Source organism: Periplaneta americana, chromosome 2, assembly GCF_040183065.1.
Source record: "Periplaneta americana isolate PAMFEO1 chromosome 2, P.americana_PAMFEO1_priV1, whole genome shotgun sequence".
In the NCBI taxonomy this organism is placed as follows: domain Eukaryota; kingdom Metazoa; phylum Arthropoda; class Insecta; order Blattodea; family Blattidae; genus Periplaneta; species Periplaneta americana.
The window spans coordinates 160,766,925-160,792,648 of NC_091118.1; the positions used below are offsets into that span (position 1 = coordinate 160,766,925).

General features: G+C 34.6%; 1 protein-coding gene and 1 long non-coding RNA gene across 2 annotated transcripts in view; one reads left to right on the forward strand and one right to left on the reverse strand.

Moving 5' to 3' along the window:
- The first annotated feature begins 236 nt into the window (after positions 1–236).
- Positions 237–24,909, forward strand: Mcm6 (minichromosome maintenance 6). The gene is made up of 15 exons (XM_069818714.1): positions 237–440; positions 5,614–5,757; positions 6,587–6,851; positions 7,472–7,620; positions 9,489–9,744; positions 12,331–12,502; positions 12,698–12,822; positions 13,189–13,422; positions 13,906–14,073; positions 15,608–15,745; positions 16,917–17,069; positions 20,066–20,225; positions 21,831–21,962; positions 23,640–23,785; positions 24,706–24,909. Exons 1-15 carry the CDS (start codon positions 349–351, stop codon positions 24,811–24,813), a joined length of 2,442 nt encoding a protein of 813 aa, XP_069674815.1. The 5' UTR covers positions 237–348; the 3' UTR covers positions 24,814–24,909.
- The window catches only part of LOC138694723 (uncharacterized), a 70,132-nt gene continuing 66,312 nt past the window's right edge, over positions 21,905–25,724 (reverse strand). The window contains exon 3 of the long non-coding RNA XR_011331002.1: positions 21,905–21,993. This is a non-coding gene — a long non-coding RNA (uncharacterized lncRNA). The remainder of the gene's footprint in view (positions 21,994–25,724) is intronic.

Genomic DNA, 25,724 nt, shown 5'->3' on the forward strand with positions numbered 1-25,724 from the left:
GGATGAGCCAGTATAGCCAATATACTAAATAACTTAGCTTATATTTCATTTACTTAATGTACATCGCTATCCTAACTCCATAATAAGTAATCCACTTAAGTTTATAATGTTTTTAATTAGAGCCACTTGCGTACAATTTCTACAAAAAAAACCTTTACTATGCCATTTAATTATGTTATGTTATTGTACAAATATTGGTTATCCTGTACAAGTACTATCTCCCGCCAATTCTAATACATCTTTGTGTTCAAGACGCGATATAGTGCTGGGAGATTATATTAAGTTTGTTATTGGTATTAAAAACATTAATTACAAAAGTCTAATTTTATTAATACTCGCTAGGTTAATATGGACGTGCCAGAAGTCCAACCTTCTCAACAACGCTTGAGAGATGAAGTCGGAGTACGATGTCAGAAATTGTTTCAAGACTTTCTAGAAGAGTAAGTGTAGCCTATATTATTATCTGTTTATATGCTATAATGGACTGACGGAAAAACTTTAGATTGTGAAATTTACAGAGCACTGAAGGAGTTGTATTCTGGTTTCCAATGGCTTATAAATTTTGTAATGCGCTTGTGGTAGTTACTGTGCCTTAGAATTTTAAAGTATAGCCCTAGTTGAGTAAACTATCGCAGTCACACGTTGGAAAGAAGAATCCCAGCTTTGAGACAAAATGATTTTTAGGCGCTGAGTTTAACTCTCTTTTTATGGATGTTTATTCTTAAAATTTGACACTAACTTACCTTGTGATACCTCTGCTGTTCGAAATATTTTTCAGTCTGTTTTTTGTTTAGAAATATATTATTGGTTCTTTTCTGCTCGTATTATTGTAGTTACTTGATTACACGTGGTTTCCTTACGCCTCTTGACACATCTGTGATCGTCCGCCGCTTCTCATGAAATAGAGCGGGGTTCGAACTCCACAGATTCTGAGCGATTCCTAACCAAGAGGACTTCCAATATATAGGCCTCTTGTTCCTAACTCTACCCATCCGTTTTCATTGGTAGGCCTACACGCACTCTCTTTGATTATGAGATGGTCATAAAGGAAACCACCTTTTTTACTGCGTTTAAAAATATTGCAACCAAATTGTATACAATCTCTTATTAAATGTTCCCCATTTTTTTCAGCTACAGAGACCAATTCACCGGTGATGAGATTATAATTTTTTATTGATTCATACGTACCGGAAATGAATTAAAACAGTAGGTAATAACTTACTGTAGTACTCTGGTACTACGGTACTATTATAGTATTCAGGGCATGGAGAGTAACAAAAGAACAGACATCGTAAGATTTTTAAAATCAAAGACGCATTAAAATAGGGTGACCAGACATACTCTTTTTAGAGATCCAAATGCTCTCTACTCTTTTCTCTCTGAAATAGCCTTCAATTATACTCTTTTTCTTTATTTTTTACAACTTTTCACGTATTTCGTAATTTAATGATTTATAACTTTTAAATTCCGATTACACTGCACAAAAGTAGTTCAGAGTTAATCATAATCTAATCTAAATTTATTTAGATGCTTAGGTATGAGCCATTGAGTTAATTTTAACGTTACTTGTTGCAATAAGATCAACTAATGCTTCCGCGTGTTTATATTCGTTGTCAGGTGGCATCAGTCTTAAGTAGGGATGTTTACAAATGATTGAAGAGGTTTCAAAGAATCACTGTTAGATATATTGTTTAACATATTATGTATCACAAAACTGTACAGTTACATAGCAAAACCAAGTTTTTTTTGACACGTTACAGATACTGATATAATTATGCCCCTTTGGTAACTTCTGCACACATCAACTCTGCAGTAAAGTTTATCTCACACTAGTTGCAGCATGTTTGTCAATTTTAACATAGGCGTTAATGATGCGTGCCCACAATTCTGGCAGACTGGCCGGTAATAATGACACAAACATTGAATCCTTAATATTATACTCCATACAAAAAAAGTTACAAGGTCCTAAGTCGAAGAGTGTGGAGGCCATGATAGCGTTCGTTATTATTCCTGATACGACCAATACATCAGTTACGTAGTTTGATGTATGACGAATGCGAACACGAAACTGGCCCATATGCTCTAAATCGTTTCTTCACGCACAGGAGGACAAACCGTTGATTTTCCCTTACTGAAGCATATAATACATTCTTTTTTGAAGAAATTCCTGGTCACCCTAATTAAAACAAAACAACAATAATAGAAAAGAACAAACAATCGCATAGAAGGTATTGTTTTTTGCTCACAAGATGAAAAGCGGGAGGTGAGATGGCAGAGGGAAGAATGTTAGTGATACGAATGCTTACATTATGTGACTCACTAGCGATACTATTCATTAAAAAAATATGCAGACTTAATCAGTTTCTGTTAAGCTATGAACAGCAATTCGTACTACCGGTATATTAAGCAATTATTCATAGTTACGGTACTTTATTAAAATAATTAGTATCTTTTAATTTCCACATGCATATTGTAACTAATGTTTTCGGCATGATAAATAACCTGACTACTGAGATGCTTATCTGAGCGATGTTAATCAACACAACAGTCAAGATCACATTCTTCCGTTTATTTTCTCCTGAGTAAACCAATAGTCATCCACTGGGATCGAATGCCGCACCTTCCAAATATAACGTCATCACAAAATTGGCATTTAGTTGTGCTTACTATATGCGGCAAACTTATGGAAATTATACAGTTTTTTTCTAGAAATGTTTCTAGAATCAATCATCACTCATCAGAAATTATTTTGGTTCTACGTATATTCTCTACAGTACAATTTCAGCAGAATGTACTTTGTTACATAACTCGAAGAGAATTGCTTTGATCTGTATTAGGTATTTCTTTCATAAAGTAATTCATTCATTCATTCATTCATTCATTCATTCATTCATTCATTTATTCTCCTGGTGCTACAGTCCATGAAGGACCCTGGCCTCTCCTACAGCTCTTGCCCAATCTTTCTTGTCCACACCACATCTTCTCCAATTCCTTATTTCCAGCACCTGCACATCTTCTCTGACATCATCCATTCACACCTTCCTGGGTCGCCCTTGTTTCCTCCCACCTTCTGGGTGTTGATCAAGGGTCTTCCATGCTCACAACATGACCCAAGTAGTACAATCGTCTTTTCTTTGCTTCCACTACCAGGTCTATTTCTCCAGAATCTTGATACAGTTCCTGATTATATCTAATACACCACGCCCCCCTTTCACAGATGACTCCAAAGATCCTCCATAACACCTTTCTCTCTCACACTCAAAGCCTATTTTTATCTCGTTTGGTAAGTGTCCACGTCCCATAGAGCACCACTGGTCGAGTTATGACACAAATTAGTTTAGGCCCTCTTGAGAGCCTGGAGGATTTAAATAACTTCTTAAAGGCATAATAACACCTATTACCTCTGCTATTAGTGCTTTAATCTCAGGACTAACCTCGTCTTCAGTTACTTGAATCCCCAAATACTTAAATTCTCCAACTCTCTCATACCTTCCCTCTTCCCATTTCAGGTCTCTCACCCTTGGAATCTTCCTTTCTCTCTTGCACAATTTATAAAGTAATAGGCCTAATAATAATAATAACAATAACCCATTTCTAACAAATATTGTATAATCATTTGATTAATTACCTGTATTGTGTTATTTAACAATGCTTTCAACTGCAAAGTTTTAAAACATACTTTCAAGCTCCCCAAATATACAAACAAATTTAATTATCAATAAAATAGCTGCAGCTGGTTAACTATTTTTTAAGAGTCCTGTCATGTCATTCAAGGTCTTGGTATACTCAAGATCTCCTTTGTATGCGTAAATTTACGGCATAGGACTAGAGAAACTTTAGAATTCGTAAGGAATTGATGTTAATTTTTGTTGTTCATAAATTCCAGCATCATTCGCTGACTGACTTTAAACCCACAAATCTCTGATTAATAGCAAGCTTGATGACTACCGGTATTCTACCATGAAGATCTACAGTAAAATAAACTGTTGCATTCGAGGAACAAATAATGAGTTAACTCGAAAATAATTGTGAATAGTAATAGAATTCATACAGTATTTCATATAAATGTTTATATCGCATATACATACAGAACATAATTCCTTGATACAAAAAATGCTAAGTACAAATGGAGTAAAAATTAGTGCTTTACTGTGGACCACATTTGTGGTAAAACAGCTTAAGACACATTACCGCAGATCACTATAGCTGTTCCTAATTATTGGGATACAATGTGATAACGACCATGAAAAACAAAAATTAGTTTTTTCACTGTTATTTGGAACATATTCACTGTGTGGAACATATTCCATAACATAATGACCATACTAATTACGTAAATATTTTACGTTTGTCATTAAAATATGCTACTAGTTGTAGTTGGTTTTTAATTGCGATGGTTATCTGATGTCACAGTGAAATGAAGGTGATAATACCAGTGAAATGAGCCCAGGGTTCAGCACCGAAAGTTACCCAATATTTGCTCGTAATGGGTTGGGGAAAACTGCTGAAAAACCTCAATCAGGTATCTGGTCCCAGTCAAGATTTGAACCCTGCCTCACAGTTTCGCAGTCAATAGCAGACCACTATTCCACGTGGTGGACACTAGTTGTAGTAGCCTATATATCGCATGTAAGGGAAGAATCATTCATAATTTCATAGCAGGTCTGACTACAAACCTAGCATTCTCCGGTCTTCCCGCTTTCTGCCTTACTGTTAGTCTCGGCATACAATCCATATATTTTAATGTTGTTTATCATCCGATATTTTCTTTTGTCGCGAACTTTTCTCCCATTTACCATTCGTTTCAGTGGCATCCTTCAGTAGCTAGTTTCTTCTCAGCCAATGACTTAGCCAATTTCTTTTTATCTTCCTGATCAGTTTCAGTGCTGTTCTTTCTTTATCCACTCTTTCTAGCACAACTTCATCTTTTCTTTTGTCTGTCCATTTCACACACTCCATTATACTCCATATCCACATTTCACTTCACTTCGTTGTAATGTCCATGTTTCTGCCCACTCCACACAAAGCACTTCACTAGTCTCTTCCTTAGTTCTTTTTCCAGATATCTGCAGAAAATGGTATTTTTTTCTATTAAAAGCCATTGCTATCCTCCTTTTGATTTCCTGACAGCAGTACATGTTACTATTTACAGTACATCCCATGTATTTGAAGCTATCCACTTGTTCTACTACCTCATTTCAAATTTGCATCTTTATCATCTTTATTTTTCTTTGGTAACTATGGTCTTCATCTAAAAACCATATTTAGTTTTCTTTTCTCTATATTTAGTTTTCTTTTCTCTTTGGTTCCTTTATGAATTTCGACATTTTTGAAGTTAGTATTTAATTCGATAGTATACAAAGCACAGAGAAAATAATATTGTAATACTCAGAATTTACATTTAAACATTTATCAGTAAAATGGTTTGTTCCTGTAAAACAATTCAGATACCAATACCGAAGCATCTCTTATCAGAAAATGGTTCAGTATTTACGAAGAAACGCATCCTATTGAAATAAAAGTAAACTCGTAGTTTGTTTTGAATACAGTGAAATGCAAAATAACAATATTATTAAAATCACCCATAAATTCGTATTAATGTTTATTTTTCAGGTATAAAGAAGATGGGAAGATTAAATATTTGTATGGTGCCCAAGAACTGAGAAATCCAGACAGAAGTACACTTGAAGTTTGTTTCGAAGACATTGAGAAGTATAATCAGAATCTTGCATCCACAATTATAGAAGAATATTACAGGTATTTCCACTCATTATATGTTATATAGGAATACGCATTAACCAGTTTTAGAAGTAATGAGCATAAAAACTTAATAGATCGTGTTTTGTTAGGTAACTATACAGTCTAATCAGTATGGTAGTAGACTATCTATTGCTCTAACACAAGACACAGTGAAATAGTTTGACATTTCATTACATAGAATGGTGATAGCGAGATAAATTCAAATGAATCCCTGTATTTGCCATGGATTTATCGGACATTCGCCGTACATTTTGGAAGAATCTCGGAGAAAACCCAATTAAGTAACCAACTAAAGTGGCTACTATTTTTTTATAGTAGTTCTGCCAGGAGTTTTAAAATCACTCCTTAAAATTAGGGACTTCAAAACAAGATTTTATTGTACTTATCATAGTATACATAACATTGTTCTGAAGGCAGTGTTAAAATTGGCGGTTTTAGACATCGTTCCTAAAGGAAAGCTTTTAGTGCTAGGCAGTCATATTAAAAATGGACTATTATATGGTAACATGCGAAAAATAATTTAAAAAATGACTGTCTTTGGTTGAACCTACACAAATTATTTTATTTTGTTCGTGCAATTGCTTCATTCAGCCTGCAGCCTCCTTTTGCAAACTTCACTGCTCATAAAATAAAATGCCATTTTAACACTTGTGTCGTAAATAACTAATTCAGCATTCTTAATTTGGTATTTCATATATAAAGTTAATTTATTATTTTTGCAATAACTCATACTACTACATATTCTAGAACAGTATTTTCGGACGGTCTTTTGCAAACTAGAATTATTATAAAAAGATGTATTGTTATATTGTTATATTTGTTGCAGGGTCTATCCATTTCTGTGCCTGGCAGTGCGAAATTTTGCAAGGGACCGTGGAGAAGCAAAAAGTGATAAGGAGTGTTATGTGAGTTTTGTAGATGTTCCTACTCGCCACAAAGTCAGGGAACTGACAACTGCAAAAATTGGAACATTAATACGAATCTCAGGTCAAGTAGTACGGACTCATCCTGTACACCCGGAACTTGTATTAGGAACATTTATTTGCCTCGATTGTCAGACTGTGATCAAGGATGTGGAGCAACAGTTCAAGGTAATTTTCTTTAATGATCAACATTAACATTTTTTCAAACCAAATACAGTTTTCAGTGTTTTTATATGTACAAATATGTTTAGATTTTTATGTTCTCAAAATCTTATTTATAAGAGTAAATAAGTACAGTAGAGTCCCAATTATCCACACTTTGATTATCCAGAGTAAGTAAGTACAGTAGAGTCCCAATTATCTGGACTTTAATTATCCAACCATCCATGTTAATGGTATCCAGATTGCCTGCTCCTTATATATATATCCTCTGCTCTCAGTGCAAAGAGAAATTGCAGGTTTTTCAAGTTTTTACTTGTATTCAGTTACAAAATGTCCGATGCAGACTAACTCCACATAACAGAAATTCATTTTCAGAGGACTTCCATAAACCATTGGTTTGAACAGGTTATTTCTATACAGAGTACTTCTTTCTTAGTCTGACTTTATAAACTAGAGGTAAAAATCAATTTTGAATGTTACAAATGAGCACTAACCTGAATATTTATTTTCGGATTTACCCTGTTATATTGTTACTAATTACTAATTTTAGGGGTAGGTATGCATTTTAGATACTTTTCTTTTTTTTTTACAAGTATGAAGACTAACCAGTTTATGTTTTTTTACAGTTCACCAACCCAACAATCTGCCGAAATCCTGTTTGCAGCAATAGACGACGTTTCATGCTGGATGTGGACAAGTCTGTGTTCGTTGATTTCCAGAAAGTTCGCATTCAAGAAACACAAGCTGAGTTGCCTAGAGGTTGTATCCCTCGCAGGTTAGTTTTCAATTGGTTATTTCTCAATTGGTTATTTAATGTGCTGTATCAATGGTGGAAATGTTGATAGATGAGAGCAACGATTCTTCATGAAATTATCTGACATTCATAACTGGAGAAATCATCTTCAAAGAACGACTGCCAACAAAATCTTTACAGCAATGCTGAACTATCATCCACAAAGGAAAAAATCTCCAGGTTGGCCTTTAAAGTGATGGATGGAAGAGTCTTCATTGAGACCATAACAAGCTTAGAGACCTAATACTTAAAAGGCAGAAAACAAAGAAAAGGAACATGTGCTGCAGGTCATTTCATTTCGTCCCCTTCTGAAAATATGCTCATAAAATCTTGCATGTGTAACAGGGTATCATATGAGTTATGAGTTATTGCTATAGCACTTATGAAATTACTCTATTTTTTTTCCCCTCATAAACGCATTGTTTGTTGAAATAATCACCTCTGTTTTCTGCAAGAGCTGTAAATAAAATAAAGTAATGAAAAGTAATTTTGTTAAAATACAAATAGGTGGGGGTCGACCTAATGTACTTTTGTTTTTGCCAAGATAGTATTGGAGTTCATTGTTTTCTAGTTTCATTTCCCTCAGGCAAATTCTGGATAGTACAATTTTAAAGGACCACAATTCGAAAATCTTCATTACTCCATCATCATTTCTTATCCGTCATCTTCCTATGATAGACTTGGCACCTATTCAATGGAACAGCACGTTCAGCAAAGCTGTGCATGATGATATGACAGTAAACCACAGCTATGTGGTAAAAATGCTGATCAAAAAGTGAATTCATAGTCATAGAAACACAGTATGTACCATAGTATAAATTTTATTTTAAAGTCGTTTACAATTAAAATAAAACAAAATGAAATTATATGTCAAACTAGGATAGTCAGGACAACATTATAAAATAGTGCAAGACATACAGTCACCAAAATAATGTCTCAGTCATTGTGTGCATATTGCTGTCATTATCCCTATCAAATAATTTACAATTCATGATGTTTTTGTCAGATAAGTCACTTATAAAGTAAATAAAGAATGTTTAATTTTCAATCATATGACTTATCACAATAATTTTACATTAACACGTATTAATATATGTAAAAAAATTCCACAATTTGGGACATCTGGCCGACATCTGCAGCTGACCACTAGGATCCAGAATACAAAGCAGAGGTTAAATTAAAAATAAGATACAATAAGATTTGCTGAGAGAATACAGAACAATGATAAATTTAAAAATAAAGTACAATTTGATTTCAGAGAAACATGAGATGAAAGTATAATTAAGAGTAATGAAATGAAGTAAAAAAAAAATAATATTACGCTGTGTTATACAAGTGAACTGTGTAAAATGGATAATGAATCTCTCAATGCCATTAGACAAATTTTGTTAATGTCCTCATTAGAAAATTTAAGAGAAAGGAGAATGGTTTTGGTTACTTAAATGACGTTCCCTTAACGCCAAAAAGAAGAACTTTCACTTCCCATGTATTAATATTCATTTTGTATCTCTCACTGAAGTGAGGAATACATGGATTGTAAATGTATTTTAATATTTTCACCTAATTAGGGCATCATCAACATGCTGATGTTGATATCGCAATTAAATGTATCTGAAGACGCCCTAATAAGGCGAAAACTTTAATACAAAGTATTATTTTAACATTTAACATGTATTAACACGTGTTGATGTAAAATAAATTGTGATAAGTTATATTATTGAAAATTAAACATTCTTTATATACCCTATCAAATAAGTTTATATGAAGAAAGTAAATGAATCAATTTTATGAAATATTTATTTTATATGAGGATTTTCATGTAAATAATTTTACCGCTTTATCTTCTCCAGCGTGGAGGTGGTGTTGAGAGCAGATGCTGTGGAAAGTGTCCAAGCTGGAGATCGCTATGACTTCACAGGTACCCTCATAGTGGTTCCAGATGTTGGAGCATTGGCTCTTCCAGGAACCAAAGCCGAAGTAGGATCACGTCACAAAGCTGGTGACACAAACACAGAAGGCGTGCGAGGTCTTAAGGCACTTGGTGTCCGTGAACTTAATTATCGTATGGCTTTTCTGGCATGTTCAGTCCAGGCAACTAATCCCAGAGTAAGTTACTTACAATAGTTGTAAATTAACATTAAAATCAATTATACAGTAATTAGCAATAGTAGAGCTTTGTAAATCAAGAAATAATCTACTTCAGAATGTATAAATCTAGACCCAGGAAAATTAACTCTGGTTTCTAGACACATGCGAGATTTAGGAGATGTTAGTCCCAGTGATGGGGCAGAGTAGCATTAAATGTTTGTCTTTATAGCTGTGTTATATATTTTTTTATAATTACAGTAGCATGCAAATTAATCCGAACACGACATGTTTTTACATTTTCTGTCATTGTTGGCCTCACAGCTGCTCATACTGCTTTAATTGACATCTGTAGTACGTGTAATTCCATTGTTGAAGGTCTGTCGTTATTATTTTTTTTATAATATGTGACATTTTGCCTGTCGTTTTGTACATATTAGCATTTCAGTTGTGTTGAAGACTTAATACTGCAATCCTGTGTACATTCTGTCGTCTTCACAAATGGATACAACTCCACGAAAACGGTCTAAAATTATAACATTAGCAGAGCATTCTTCTATGACACAGAGGCAAATTGCTGCAGAATGTCACATCGGTTTGGCTACTGTTAATTCTATCATAAAACGATACAGGGAGACTGGATCCATCACACCCCAGAAAAAAGGAAACTGTGGCCAGAAAAGGAAGACTTCACCTGCAGATGATCGTTTAATTGTCAGGAAAAGTAAATTAAATCCTAGACTAACTGCTGTCGACTTAACCCGTGAGTTAATGGCTACCACTGGGGCAAATATTCACGTCACAACAATGCGGCGTAGGCTTTTGGAAGCTAGACGAAGGGCTCGTAAGCCTATTAAGAAGCAACTGCTAACCCCTGTTATATGCAAAAAACGCTTAATGTGGGCGAAATTACATCAACACTGGACAGTGAATGACTGGAAGAATGTACTTTTTTCCGATGAGTCTCATTTCGAGGTCCACGGCCACCGTGTTTCTTACGTACGGAAAGGATCCGAAAAAGTAACAGCAGCTCATCTCCAACAAGCACCCAAATACCCCCCTAAAGTAATGTTTTGGGGTTGTTTTACACATGAAGGGCCTGGAGCATTAATACCTATCAAGGGAATGATGAATTCTGACAAATATATTCACTTATTGGAAACCAGAATCGTACCCCAGCTGCAAAAATCATTTCCAGATGGCAGAGGTGTGTTCCAACAAGACCTGGCACCATGCCATACGTCTCGAAAAACTACAGAATTCTTCAACAAGAAGAATATTCAGGTACTCCCCTGGCCAGGCAACTCACCCGACATCAACCCCATTGAGAACTTGTGGTCAATTTGCAAAATAAGAATGCAAAAAATGGATTGTTCTACAAAGGAGAAGATGATTTCTGCCCTCATTGGTGTATGGTTTCGCGATGAAGAAATGAAGAATATTTGTGGGAAATTAGTGGAATCCATGCCAAATCGTCTCAGAGCTGTTATTAGGAACAAGGGAGGCCACATAGATTACTGAGGTATGTCTTAGATCCTTTTTTTATCCCGTTTGAGTGTTTTTGCATAAGTAATTACGTTGTTTGGATTAATTTGCACGCTACTGTACATAGGCCTACATTCTATGTCTCTTAAAGGTGCACAGGGCTTCAACAAAATGTTTTCACTTCATCATGTTTTGAACAAGGAAATTACGTTAATATCTAAAAGAACTTGGAGTTACAAAGAAATACCTACCTAGTATGAATTAAAATTTTCAATTAGACCTATAGAAAAGAAATTATAATTTTTAAAGAAGAAGATCTTATTACATCAAAAATGATTTCAAATAACCAAATTTGGAGCATTTGTTTTTCTGTATTTAGCAATTTTAAAGGCATGTTGGGTCCGATAAGTATAGTATCAATATCAAATAGTGTAGGTTTATTATAGTCAAAGTACTTATCAATATTACACACGTTGAACCTTTATGATATTACATGAAATGGTATTTAAAAGTTTTTGACAAAAGTTTTCGCCATAACCATGGCATCTTCAGGTCATATTAAAGGAGAACATAGTAACACATGATGAACACTTAAAATATTCAGGTTAAAACAATCGTTAAAAAGTTAAAAAAACTGGTGTGGTAGATAGTATGAACATATGCCATTAAAAAATATACATGTAGCATGAAATTAACACCATGAAAAACATGGAATAGGCAAATAACACTGTACTAATTGATAAGTGTACAAAAAAGTAGAATAAAGGCATAACAATCTTCAAATACAGGCAGGTGCAGTTCCCAAAATAACGAAACATGCTACAGTAGGTAGGTCGCTCGTGCTGCTGTTTTATAGGCGTATGAAATCAAAGCCAAAATGGTTGAGAAGAGGTTGACCTGAGTCCATTGATGCAACAACAGTAATTTGACTGTAATAAACCTACACTATTTGATATTGTATTTAGCATCTAGCACAATGTATTAGAGCAGCAAAGATTTATTCTGTTAATATACAAATAGTGAATAAATTCTTAGTAATGGTGATTACAGAGTTCATATTCATATAAAATAATCAGCACTGTGTGTTTGTTGTGTTTGATTTTATTTAATATTTTGTTACAGTTCGGTGGAGGTGAGTTATTGATGGAGGAGGTAACTGCTGAAATGATGAAACAGCAGATGACAGATGCAGAATGGAATAAAGTGTATGAGATGAGTCGTGATAGAAACTTGTATCAGAATCTGGTTGATTCTCTCTTTCCATCAATTCACGGCAATGATGAAGTCAAACGAGGTTAGTATAAACAATGTAAAGGATCAAAGTCAAACAGAATTTAAAACTTAATAAAAAAATTAAGTATGAATACACATTAAGTACTACATGTGCTAGAAGGATGAAATACCAATATAAGAAAAACTGTTGAAATATCACATTTTTGTGTGCATGCGCGTGCGTATGTTTTTATAGCATTGCCTCATTAATGTACAGGTATTGTACTGATGCTGTTTGGTGGTGTTCCCAAAAAAACTATGGAAGGGACCACCCTTAGAGGTGACGTGAATTGTTGTATTGTTGGAGATCCTAGTACTGCTAAATCCCAACTTCTCAAACAGGTAAATTAATGGAATATCTGCATTAATCATGCTGACTAATATTGATAAATATAGCGGTTACATATCACATGAAAATTGAAAGTAGCTAACATTTTAGTATTTTAGTATGGTAAGATTGTACAGAATCTGGCAGTTTGTTGTGACAAATTTCAGCACGCTATTCTAAAGTGACTATAAGGTTTAAAAGTGCTTATTTGCATATTATTTTTCTTTTTTTTTGGAAATGACACATTTCAAGTGATCCCCTTGGTATCTTATAGTTTGTTATAATCTTAGCTAGAAATTGTTCATGACACGTTGGTTGCGACGATTTTGGCAGAACGAAATGAGAGTGGCAACAATTAAAAATTGGGATGTTTTCTGCAGGTGGCTGATTTCAGTCCTCGAGCAGTGTACACATCAGGCAAAGCATCCAGTGCAGCTGGTTTAACAGCAGCTGTTGTTAAGGATGAAGAATCTTTCGACTTCGTAATAGAAGCTGGCGCCCTTATGTTGGCTGACAATGGAATTTGTTGCATTGATGAATTCGACAAGATGGACCCACGTGATCAGGTTGCAATTCACGAGGCTATGGAGCAGCAGACAATCTCATTAGCGAAGGTAATTTTTTGCGTGTATTACCATAGTTATGGTACAATAATGAGTAGAGATGTTGACACGCAGGTGAATAGATTTAATGTCTTGCATGGCACAGTAAAAATAACTTCTTCAGACAAAGTTAGAACAGACGTCATTGTAAAACTCTGTAGCGTACTAGATGTTTCCAATTCATTACATGAACCCAAAAATATGAGACAATCATAGCTGCTGATACGAGAGAAAAGTCTAAAATGAGATTTTTGAGAGCAGTTGCAGAGAGTAAGTGGAAGAAAGTGTGGTGGTGGTGGTTACCGTAGTTTAGTTTTCAGGTTATTACCAGAATGCAAAGGCAATCAGTTTTTTAAGAATCTTTTGTCAGTGAAAGTACAAGCAGGTGAAATACGTTCTATTTGACATTAAACTTGATTCCAATTGTAGTGACTTTTTTTTTAGGAATTGTCCTTTATTTATCTCCTTCTTTCTATAATGTATTTGCATTTACAGGCTGGTGTAAGAGCAACTCTGAATGCCAGAACTTCAATACTTGCTGCAGCAAATCCAATAGGTGGTCGATATGATCGAACAAAATCACTACAACAGAATATTGCTCTCACAGCACCGATCATGTCACGATTTGACTTGTTCTTCATTCTCGTTGATGAATGTAATGAGGTAAGAAATGTGGAATATTTTGTATAACTCTCCTGACTAGAATCTCAACATATTCAGGGCATGGGTTTAAAAATTGTATAAAGTTGGCCTTAGTATAAAGCTCAATATTGTACATAATCCACATTTTGATTACACAGTTTTTATCACGCGAATCAAAGCTGAAGATGACCGATACGAAGTCGACACTAGTCAACTGTATAATTTACCACTCAGTTTTCATTTTAATACCAGAAAATTGTAATTATAACTAAATTTTTATACATAATTCTTAACAGAAAGAGGAATGTAAGTATAATTGCTTAACTTTTTTGGTCTTATATTCCTTTACTCTGATAATAATGAACATTATGAATTCAAGTCATATTTTAGCTTACTTTGGAAAACAGCATACCGCTAGGCAATGGTTAGAGGTGTTGTCTTTCATGCTAGAAATTTGGGATCAAATGCACGTGAGTCCAAATGGAATTTGTGGTGGACAAAGACTATATTGGAAAATTACTATTTAATACGAGAAAAATTCGTACAGGCACCGGGAATCGAACCCAGGACCTCTCAGCTCTGCGCGCTGAGCGCTCTTTCCAACTGAGCTATGCCGGGACACGATCCACAGCGCCGGCCGAACCCCTCTCGTAATGCTTTTACGACCTTACTAACTGCATTTGAGACGATACAAGTCATGTATACAGGAGCGCATATTTAAATGACTTTATGGCCATATTCAACATCAGTTTGTGACAAATGCTAACAGTTAATACATCACATATTCATTTTGAATGAGGTCTCGCCCACCTCACTGAATATTACACGACTACTATGAAGTAGCCAATATGTATTATTACTATTTAATACGAGAAAAATTCGTACCGGCACCGGGAATCGAACCCAGGACCTCTCAGCTCTGCGCACTGAGTGCTCTTTCCAACTGAGCTATGCCGGGACACGATCAATGAGGTGGGCGAGACCTCATTCAAAATGAATATGTGATATATTGGAAAAGATTTTCTCGATACTTCCTTTCTAGCATTTTATCAGATGTAAGAGAAAAGAGTAAATAAGTGCAAGCCCTGGACACAAATAGCAGAAAGAAACTGTAATCCTAAGAAGAAACCGAATTGTATTATTGTAGTGTTAGTCATATCATATTGGCAGCTGAATAATACCAGAAAAAATTTACTACAGCCTTTGGAAATTAAATCTATGTGTTAGAACATGCACCAAGATGCAGAAAGGAGCGTTCTTATGTACAGTCAACATACCGTAGTTGATGAGTTTATGCACAGTACGTAAGTTTCGTTTTATGATCATACTCATGAACTTCTTGTATAAAAGTATGTTTGTAATTGAAAACTTGAAACAACAGCATTATAATAAACTGTTCGGAGAGAATTTAAAACAAGTGCAATAGCTGTACAGTAATTCATAGAATCAAGTGCATGCATTTACATGACACTTAAAAACGTAAAATAGTGATTTGAACCTTTATGTATCTTTTATTTAAAATATCGTATCCCTAATTGTTTTTATTGTGTTTCAGGTTGTAGATTATGCAATTGCCCGCAAGATTGTGGATCTTCATAGCAATATAGAAGACACTGTGAAGAATGTTTACACAAGAGAGGAAGTCCTGCGTTACATCACTTTTGCACGCCAGTTTAAGCCTCTGATCAGTGAGGTAATACGAAATTTCGTTACATGAAATTTCTATAACTCTCGTGTTAGATAAAGATTTTTTAAAAGTTTCAGAATTTTTTTTTTATTAATGGCGAATACTTGACTGTTTGTCATTAGAGAATTATTGTTGTTTTCGTTTCTTAAAGTGTCAAATATAATTATTAACAGTCAGTTTTAAGAGTTTGAAATTGTTAATTTGTCTTACACTGTGTCATAAGTGGTACAATTTCCAACTTGCCACCATACCTATATGCTCGATTCTTGGAAGAAATATGAAGATATTTCATCCTTCAATTTATTCTGTGTTGTTTTAGGCAGTGGTCTTACAACATGATACGAAAGTACTGCCATTTGTTTGTTTGTTTCTGTATGTTATATATTATGTCTGATTTCTGCTTACTTGTTCACATTTTATTATTACACTATCTACCAAAAAGTAATTGGGCACTGTTTTTTGCCCCTTTAGAACCTCGTGGTACTACCTCTTGTTGCTATAACAGCAGCCACCCCGTCAGGCATGCTCTCCACCAGTTTGTGTAGGATATCCACTGGAATGCATCGCCATTCCTCTTGCAATATGGCTCTCAGTTGGACAATGGAAGTTGGCCGAATTTCCCGAAACCTCAATCGCCGGTCCAATTCGTCCCAAAGGTGCTCAATGTGATTGAGATCAGGACTCTATGCAGGCAGGTCCAACCGGTGACCATTATTGTTTGCATATCACTGCATAGTAGCCACCGAAACATGGCATCTAGCACATAAAATCCTGGGTGCCCAATTACTTTTTGGTAGATAGTGTATTATCTTATTCAGTTTTGTGTGTAAAATTGTAGTGTACTTTGTAAATTTGTAGTGTTTTTTGTAACGCAGTTTTACTCCTGGTTGAGTGTTTGAGAAGGCCGTATGGCCTTAACTCTGCCAGGTTAAATAAATTATTATTATTATCATTATCATCATTATTATTATTATTTGTAAATTTTCATCTTAGTTAAGAATCTGAACAGGTCTAGAAAGCTTCAGAAGTCGTCATAGTGACTTCCAAGACTTAGTAAAGTGTGTATTTTCCAATATAATTTTTATCACAATAATATAATTTATAATTTTAATCTATCAATTGAATGAAAATTTAAATGCTTCATTTATATAGCTTAGGATTTCGGGAATGTTCTTAGGAAGCAGCAAATCTTCTAGTGGAGCAATACACTCATCTAAGGCAAAGAGACAGTCTTGGTGGAGGAAAGGCCACATGGCGAATTACAGTAAGGCAGCTGGAGAGCATGATACGTCTTTCAGAGGCTATGGCCAAGATGGAGTGCTCAGATGAGGTGAACATTTTAATTCTTTATTGAATCTTCGAGTGTTATATTGTATTTCACCCTTGCATGATATATATGTAACAGGTTAACAATGCTTAAGCATCTTCCTGTGCCCAAATTTTTCTTCTCCATTCTACTCTATCTAGCCAGTCTCCTGCCCGTCCTTTACGTTGCATAGTTTTATCAATCTCCTCCTTCTATGGTAGTCCTTGGCCTTCCCCTCTTTCCCCCTGTCTTCAGAGATCCATTCCCACATCTGTCTTCACATACTCTCCTTCTCCATCCTCCGAACATGGCTGTACCATGTTCACTCTTTGCTACAGATATAGTCCATTATAGAATTTTGATATTCCATTTTTCTCCTTATTTCTTCATTTTGCACATTATTCAATTTTGAACATCGAACAGACCTTCTGAGAAAATCTGTGGATTCTAATTTAGTTTTAAATTTTGAATTTAATACCCACAATTCTGCTCCATAAGTTACCACATTCCGAACTAATGATTTGTATATGTGTATTTTTGTTATTTTAAGGATTTGTTTATCCAATAGGATTTTTTAATCTTTTCATCATTGATCTTTCTTTTAAAAACATATCTCTAATTTTGAGTTTCGATTTGGCCATTATTAGTAATTTTAGATCCTTGCATATTACTCTATTTCTATAAACATTTGTGCATTAGGTTTCCTTCCAGTGAGCTGACAGTTTCAATTTATGTCGCTCGTTTGACTTTTTTTATTTTCCTAAAGGTGAAGGTAACAGTGCATGAAATATGCAGAATCATTATAGTATGTGCTGTAACAGTGAAATTTTTAAGAAATGGCCTAGAAATCATGCCGAAATTTCGTTTGTGCATTCTCTTATAGATTACAGAATTTGTATGTTGTATGTATGTACGTACAGTATGTATTTATTAACACTACAATTGGGTATACACCCGGTGGTAGTGATGTATAATATACAATAATTACAATTACATGAAAAAAAAAAATAAACGTAAATGAAATAAAATAAAATAAACCTAAATCTATAAATAGTAGATGCAATAAACCTAGGACTATAAATAAAAACTATTCTATAATAACGCCTATGATAAGTAAAAGTAAATCTAACTTATAAAAGGTAAAAGGTAAAAAAAAAGGTAAAGGTATCCCCGTAACATGCCATGAAGGCACTTGGGGGGCATGGAGGTAGAGCTCCATGCTTTCCATGACCTCGGCACTAGAATGAGGTGGTGTGGTCGGCACCACGCTCTGACCGCCTTTTACCCCCGGGAAAGACCCGGTACTCAATTTTATAGGAGGCTGAGTGAACCTCGGGGCCGTTCTGAAAGTTTGGCAACGAGAAAAAATCCTGTCACCACCTGGGATCGAACCCCGGACCTTCCAGTCCGTAGCCAGCTGCTCTACCAACTGAGCTACCCGGCCGCCCAAATCTAACTTATAAGTACTTCTATTTCACCCAACTATTACCAATTTAAGTAATTACATATCACCTTAATTTATTTACATGTCAATTAAATTACATATCACCTTAATTAATTATATATCAACTCAATTAATTACATGACACAATTTAAATAATTACACTGCACTTCCAATTAAATTTTCAATCTAATCTTCTCAACCTTTCCTTAAATGTATTGATTTTAAGAGACCACCCTGAAAGATTGCTGCAGGTAAGCTGTTCCAGTCTACTATTGTGCAGTTAACAAAGGAAAATTTTGCCACGTCCGTTCTTTGTTTTCTACATTTAAACTGCCTAATATGATCAGTCCTTCCTAAGTATGATGGTGTTGCTAATCTTGCATTGATATCAGTCCATGCTTTGTGTCCCATTTGTGCCTTGAACAATGTGGTGAGTTTGATTTTCATCGCCTTGACTTGAGAAGTTCCCACCCTAAGTATTTTACTATATCCTCACCATGTCCCTTCCCCATTTTGACATATTTTGCTGCCTTGCGTTGGACCTTTTCTATTGAATCGATTTGGTTTTGTCTGTACGGATCCCAACCTAATGCTGCTCCATATTCCATAATTGGGCGAACAAGGGTTTTGTAATTCTTTTGACTTTCGGTTAGATTTCTTCAGAATATGCATAGAGAAACGTAGTGCTTTCCAGGCTTTCCTTGTGGTATTAGTGACTTGTTCCTCCCAACCCCGTTTGTTACTTAAATATATACCTAGGTATTTACAAGTGTTCACTTGTGGCACCGATGTACCATTCAGCTGATATCCGAGACAAATTTCTTTATGCGTTCTACAGAAGGATATTGACTTACTTTTACTGACATTGATTTTCATTTTATTTTCTGTCGTCCAGGTTTCAATAACGTTAAGATCGTTTTCATCATTAATTTGTCTATATATTATACAGTTGTCCGCGAATAACCTCATCTGAGACGTAGTATTTCTATTTATATCCTAGTTCCGATATTACTTTTCCTAGTCTGACTTTTTGGGTTCTGTTCTCTAAGAATTTATTTATCCATCTTACTACTCGATTATCTATTGGAAGCCTGCTTAGTTTCTCTAAAATTTTTGTGAGGCACTATGTCGAAAGCTTTAGCGAAATCGATCACAACTCTGTCTATTCTTCCCCCCCCCCTCCTATCAACTTCATCGGATAAATCTTGTATTAAGGATGTGATTTGACTTTCGCAAGAGTATCCTGGTCTGAAGCTGTGTTGATTTTTGTTTAGCCATTCGTTATTTTCTAAAATGTTGCGAATATATTGTGTTATTAGATGTTCCATTATTTTGCAGATAACTGATGTGAGACTGTCAGGTCTGTAATTGTTCGTATCGCATTTGTCTCCTGCTTTATATATGGGGATTATGATAGCCAATTTCCAGTCGTCTGGGATACTACAATTATTTATTGATATATTAAAAATTCGCATACTATGGCATTTGTACATGTAGAGCTGGGCTTCCAAAAATGTGCAAGGAGAGTGCAGTCCTTGTATGAAACATCTCTTGTTTGTTTGTCCCTTTTAACTAGGTGCAAGCAAAGCATGTGAAGGAGGCTTATCGTCTGCTGAACAAGTCGATCATTCGTGTTGAGCAACCTGACATTCATTTAGATGAAGAAGAAGAGCTTGCTGATGAGCCAATGGATATTGATGGGGAAAGACCTGCACCACAGCTTGAAGGAGAAAATGGTACTCCTATAGACCAGTTGCTTACAGAATTCAGTTCTGTGTATTCTGTATTACAGATCTGAATGATTATTTATAATATAGATTAAATCTAAGGCAATAAGTCCTCCTAATTTTATTGGGAATTGTTCATAAAATAGCATATGCAAATATGAAATATCGGTTTAATATTACTAATTCGAACAATAAGAGGATTATTATCTCAAAGATTTTGATTCTCATATGTACTCGTACTATTTCTTAGACTAAAGCATTTCTTCTCTCTCTCTCTCTCTCTCTCTCTCTCTCTCTCTCTCTCTCTCTCTCTCTCTCTCTCTCCCTCCTTTTCCACTTTCATGTCTTATCTTTCCTCTTTTCCTCCCCTTTCATTCTAAACATTTGAGCTCGTTTTGTTTCCTCTGGCACATAGGATACTGTGAAATGCGTCTGCTGTCTCTTATGAATGCGTCATTTTATTCTTGCTTCATTCCCACGACAACCTATCCTTAGTCGTTCTTCTATTCCCTATCAATTTATTACACTTATTTGTTTCTATATACTGTATATAGTAACATTTGATCATAAAGAGTACATTTCTCTCCTCACAGAGTCTTATATTGCTATTTTCATTCATACAGATTTCTTCTTTTTCTTACATCTTTCCAGCTTCAAGTGATATCTCTATCCAGTGCTTTTGCTTCAGTAAAGTCTCATTTTATAAACCTATGCACCAACAATTGGCTTTCTTCTGACAAAGGAAAAATTTGCAGTCTGTACAAAAGAAACCAAATTACCTTGAAATGTATAAAAACTTGCCCAGACATGTTCAAACATTTTTAACAAGAGCCAGAACAGATCACATTATCACACAATTGTACCTACACTGATTTCACATTTCTGATAATCCTACTTGTCTGTGGTGTAATAATCATGATGAAGATCTGGAACACATTCTTCTATACTGTCCATCCATAAACCATAAAAAAAAGTAAATTAAAATCATCAGTACCAGTTGCAGAAGACACAGTCCTGCAGTATATATTGACTACACCCCAACTCTGGCTACTAGCAACAGGCATCTATAATGAACACCGATCAAAATACCCCTCATTTCTCGTGAAAAACAACAACTGAATAGACTACAGTGGACTATAGTGGACTTTATGTTGTCAGCAACCAGCTGGATATGTTAAGAAGATTGTTTGATTACATCTTTCCAGAATTAGGCACTTTTGCCTGTTCTGTCCTCACCATCTTATCCTCGATCTTCCAACATTTTGATACACTATAGTGTTCCTTGCTGTTCTTTTCTTTTTTGGAGACATGCACATGACATGTTCTCTCCATCTTTCTTAAATTATATTGCTATTTATGCTATTGACTGTCCTAATTGTTTTATATCGTCAGCTTTGTATGTGATGTGGCCTAATATTGTACAACTTCGTACAGGTGTGAGGAATTTCATTTCTGATTATTCTTTTTAAAACCTTTTTTTTCCTCATAGCCCATATAATATAGAGAGATGACATGCTAAATTTGAAATATCTCTTCACTTGTGTTTCCCTGTTAATATTCTGCTAATAATGTTTCAATTAAAGTATGATAAATGCTATTATTATATTCTCTCAGGTGAAGCAGAGAGACCAGCCGAGGAGGTGCAGAAAAAGAAGAAACTTACCCTGTCCTTTGAAGAATATAGAACACTGTCCACCATGCTGATTGTACATATGAGAAATGAAGAGATTCGTGCTGAGAGAGAGGGTAAATTTGCTTGCAGTTCGATTTCATTGATCTGTGGGTGGAGAAAATAGTTTATTAGAAAAGATAGTCATTGAATTGTTTCTTTATTGCTCTAAATATTATTTAAATCAATCCGTAATAGTTAATGTCAGTTCTGTGACACATACTACAAGTGATATAAATATCCACTGGATGACAGCAGGAGTCCAGAACAATTCTTCAGTTGTTTGGTATGGGCCACAGTGTAGGAGTATGGAGTGAAAGGGTGATTTGTAATTTTTATATTAGAGAAAGGAAAATATATGTAACTGTTTCCTGGTGAGTAGGATTACCAGTCTGTAAAATATGTAAAGTGTGTCGTGTATATTTATGTTAACAGTCAGATATGAGGGTATGCATATTCAACATAATCTTAAACCCACTAATCAACATGAGATTTAAGGGATAAGAAATAGAAAATTGTGGACATTATTATATAAATCTATACTAATAATAAATCTGTAGCCAAAATTTTTCTGGTAATTTTCGATTTTCCAAAAATAATTGGTGTTAACATGTATAATTAACCATCCTGAAACCGTAAATCGCTTTTTTGAAATTTTTGTCTGTCTGTCTGTCTGTCTGGATGTTTGTTACCTTTTCACGCGATAATGGCTGAATCGATTTATATGAAAATTGGAATATAAATTAAGTTCGTTGTAACTTAGATTTTAGGCTATATGGCATTCAAAATACTTTATTTAAAAGGGGGGGTTATAAGGGGGCCTGAATTAAATAAATCGACATATCTCGCTTATTATTGATTTTTATGAAAAATATTACATAACAAAAGTTTCTTTAAAAATCATTTCCGATAAGTTTTATTCTTTGAAAAATTTTGATAGGACTGATATTTAATGAGATAAATGAGTTTTAAAATTACAATAACAACGCCATCTAAGGCACTGTACTGAAATAAAAACAAATGACTTCGTCTATAAGGGGCCTTGGACAACAACAATCGAAAGCTATTAAACATAGCCTAAGAGAATGTTTCTGTGTTTGTATAAAGTAATATCGGAAGCTAATTAATTACCATTGGAAAGTGTAGTTTCTCTAGATGGACATAATTCTACAATGTTATTCCAGTAACTTCTGAAACATATAGCAAGTAATATAAAGTATACACATTAAAACTAAATGATATGTCAATCTTCATTAAACTATGGTTGCATGTAATAACAATTAAGAAACATGTTAAAGGAATTGTCATTGCACCAAATGATTGCTCTCTGGACCAAAATGACCGCATTTTAATTACTTAAATACAATTTAAATTAAGTAACGTATTAATCGATTTATCCTTCTATCAAACGCGAATGATCCCTAGATCAAATGTCCTATTTTAATTATGTAATTACTTTATATTTATTTCTAACAGGTGCAGCGGAGCGCACGGGTATGGCTAGTTGTAGAATAAAATAAAATTCTCTTTTAAATAATCGTGGCCAGTTATGTAACACTGATCTGCATATTAACAGTAATATACAGAAAAAAAAATAAACTAAATAAATTAATACTTTCAAATATCTGTGAAACATAGGCTATCTCATTTTGTTCGATTTTGTGAATTTTAGCCATATATAAAAATAACATGTTTATGATGATAATTGTGTGTCTGATTCCTTTTAAATTAAAGGGTTTTGTATGTTTTTGCAGATCAAGAAAATAGTACCGAAGGTTTAAAGCGGAGTGATGTGGTTGCATGGTACCTTGAGCAAGTAGCAGATCAGATTGAGTCCGAAGACGAGCTGATGGAAAGAAAAGCATTAGTTGAGAAAGTGATTGACCGACTCATTTATCACGTGAGTTGCACAACTTTTTAATCATCTCCTGTACATAGTAAGATATAAGATTTCTTTAAGCTATAAAGGCTATTTCAAATTGGTGAAATGTTCAGATGGCAACAATGTAATGAGAATGACGAGGTTTCAGAGTACTGAAGTTAGAAAGGCATATCTGTGCAAGTACACAAAATAGGAATGAGAAAGCAGTGTATCGTATTCCAATCTACCTGTATTTACCACAAAATACAACAACCCATAGTCGTCCAAGTCTGGTTTTCACCAACTGCAATGTTTCCCCAAGTGCCCGAAAGTCAAATTATGAGAAGGTGTAGCTTCTCTTGCATTTGTTGTACTATTAAAGCCCAATCCCAGAAATTGGAGCTGCACTTTTCTTACATTTTGCAACAGACGAACACATATTATACTTTATACTAGAAGATAAGCAATTCACGGACCAGGTTCTTCATTTGTTACATACTATAGAAACATTTGTAAACTTACTGGGTGTTATCAGCAGACGCACTTTGCAAATATACATAGATTTCAACATTCGGGAAAAATTGGACTTACGAGATTTTAAAAGTAAGCCGACTGTAAACAGTTGTATTAATTTTTTGGTTTGCATAAGTAGTAATCTTCTCGAAAATTTAAAGTCATAGACCAGAAGAAATTCCTGGCAAATTGTATTTTATACTCGTAAATAAATTTTAAACAGACCCACAAAATGATTACTACTTCCTCATACTTTTGCAACAATTCAGTTCCTTTATTAAGCAACTTCATGATATCCATGTTTTACGAAGTTTTGTGTTTCATGTATGAAGGCTTACATCGATTGCTTCTTCATTTCCTTGTATAAAAACTCACACTGTCTGATCTTGGGGCTGCAGTTTTGATTCCTTTGACTATCTTAGATTTCGTTGCTTTCTATGTTCTAGGACCAGGTCATCATTCCATTAATGAAGACTGCACCAAAGCCAGGTGAGGAATCTGGTGACAGTGACCCAGTGCTTGTTGTGCATCCCAATTACATTGTAGAAATGTGAAGTTTTGATCTGATAACTCATTTGTAATCATTGTACCAACAAATTTAATCAACCTTCATATTTCACATTCACCATTATAAAGATATAATTACAAAAACATAGTTCAGTGAGAGAGCTAACACTACATATAAATATTATGAATATAACGTATTTTCTCGAATATCCCGCCTCTTCGAATATGCTGTGCCCCACTTTTGAACCCCCCCCCCCCGCCCAAAAAAAAATCAACAAAAGTATTCACGACAAATTAAAAACAATTGAACACAAATACAGCTCAGTTAATTTTAAGTTTTTTTGCTGTAAATAAAAGATCGCAATCTCATACCTTTAGTGGTACTCATTTTTAGAATTAAAAATATAAGGTGCACAAACTGTAGGTCTACACTTATCGCACTTGAACTTGATTCTGACACATGTACTCCTAATCCAAATGCCATTCAACAATGTAAACAATTGAAATACCCGCACAGGAAGATAATGGCATGCCCTACCACCTTAGGAGTTGTGCAGGAGGAAAATTGGGCAATGTTGCCAACTGCATTTTGAATAAGCTGCACACCCGTATTTTTTATCTGTATATTTCGGGGGGGGGGGGGAAGTACACTGGATATTCGAGAAAATACGGTATTTATTTTGTTGTATAGGTGGAGCAGTAAAATACGATTTTATATTTTGTGGTTGTCTGAACAAATCTGAGATAATCCAGACTAAAAGCAAATTGCATCACAATAATGAACACATGATAGAATAATTATTTTTGTATGAACTAAGTTGGTTCACTTTGGCAATGAGCCACTGAATTTATTGAAAACTTATTGCAAGATTCCAGAAATGCAAATTAAATTTAATAGTCATAAAGAAAAAACAACTTCTTCATAGGAGAAAATATTTTTTACACAATTAGAATCTCA

Excerpts from the sequence above, each read along its gene's own strand:
- Mcm6 (XM_069818714.1), top strand. The coding sequence starts at position 349 with ATGGACGTGCCAGAAGTCCAACCTTCTCAACAACGCTTGAGAGATGAA. Across the intron at positions 441-5,613 it reads TTTCAAGACTTTCTAGAAGA|GTATAAAGAAGATGGGAAGA; the intron begins GTAAGTGTAGCC and ends TTTATTTTTCAG. Across the intron at positions 14,074-15,607 it reads TCGTTGATGAATGTAATGAG|GTTGTAGATTATGCAATTGC; the intron begins GTAAGAAATGTG and ends ATTGTGTTTCAG.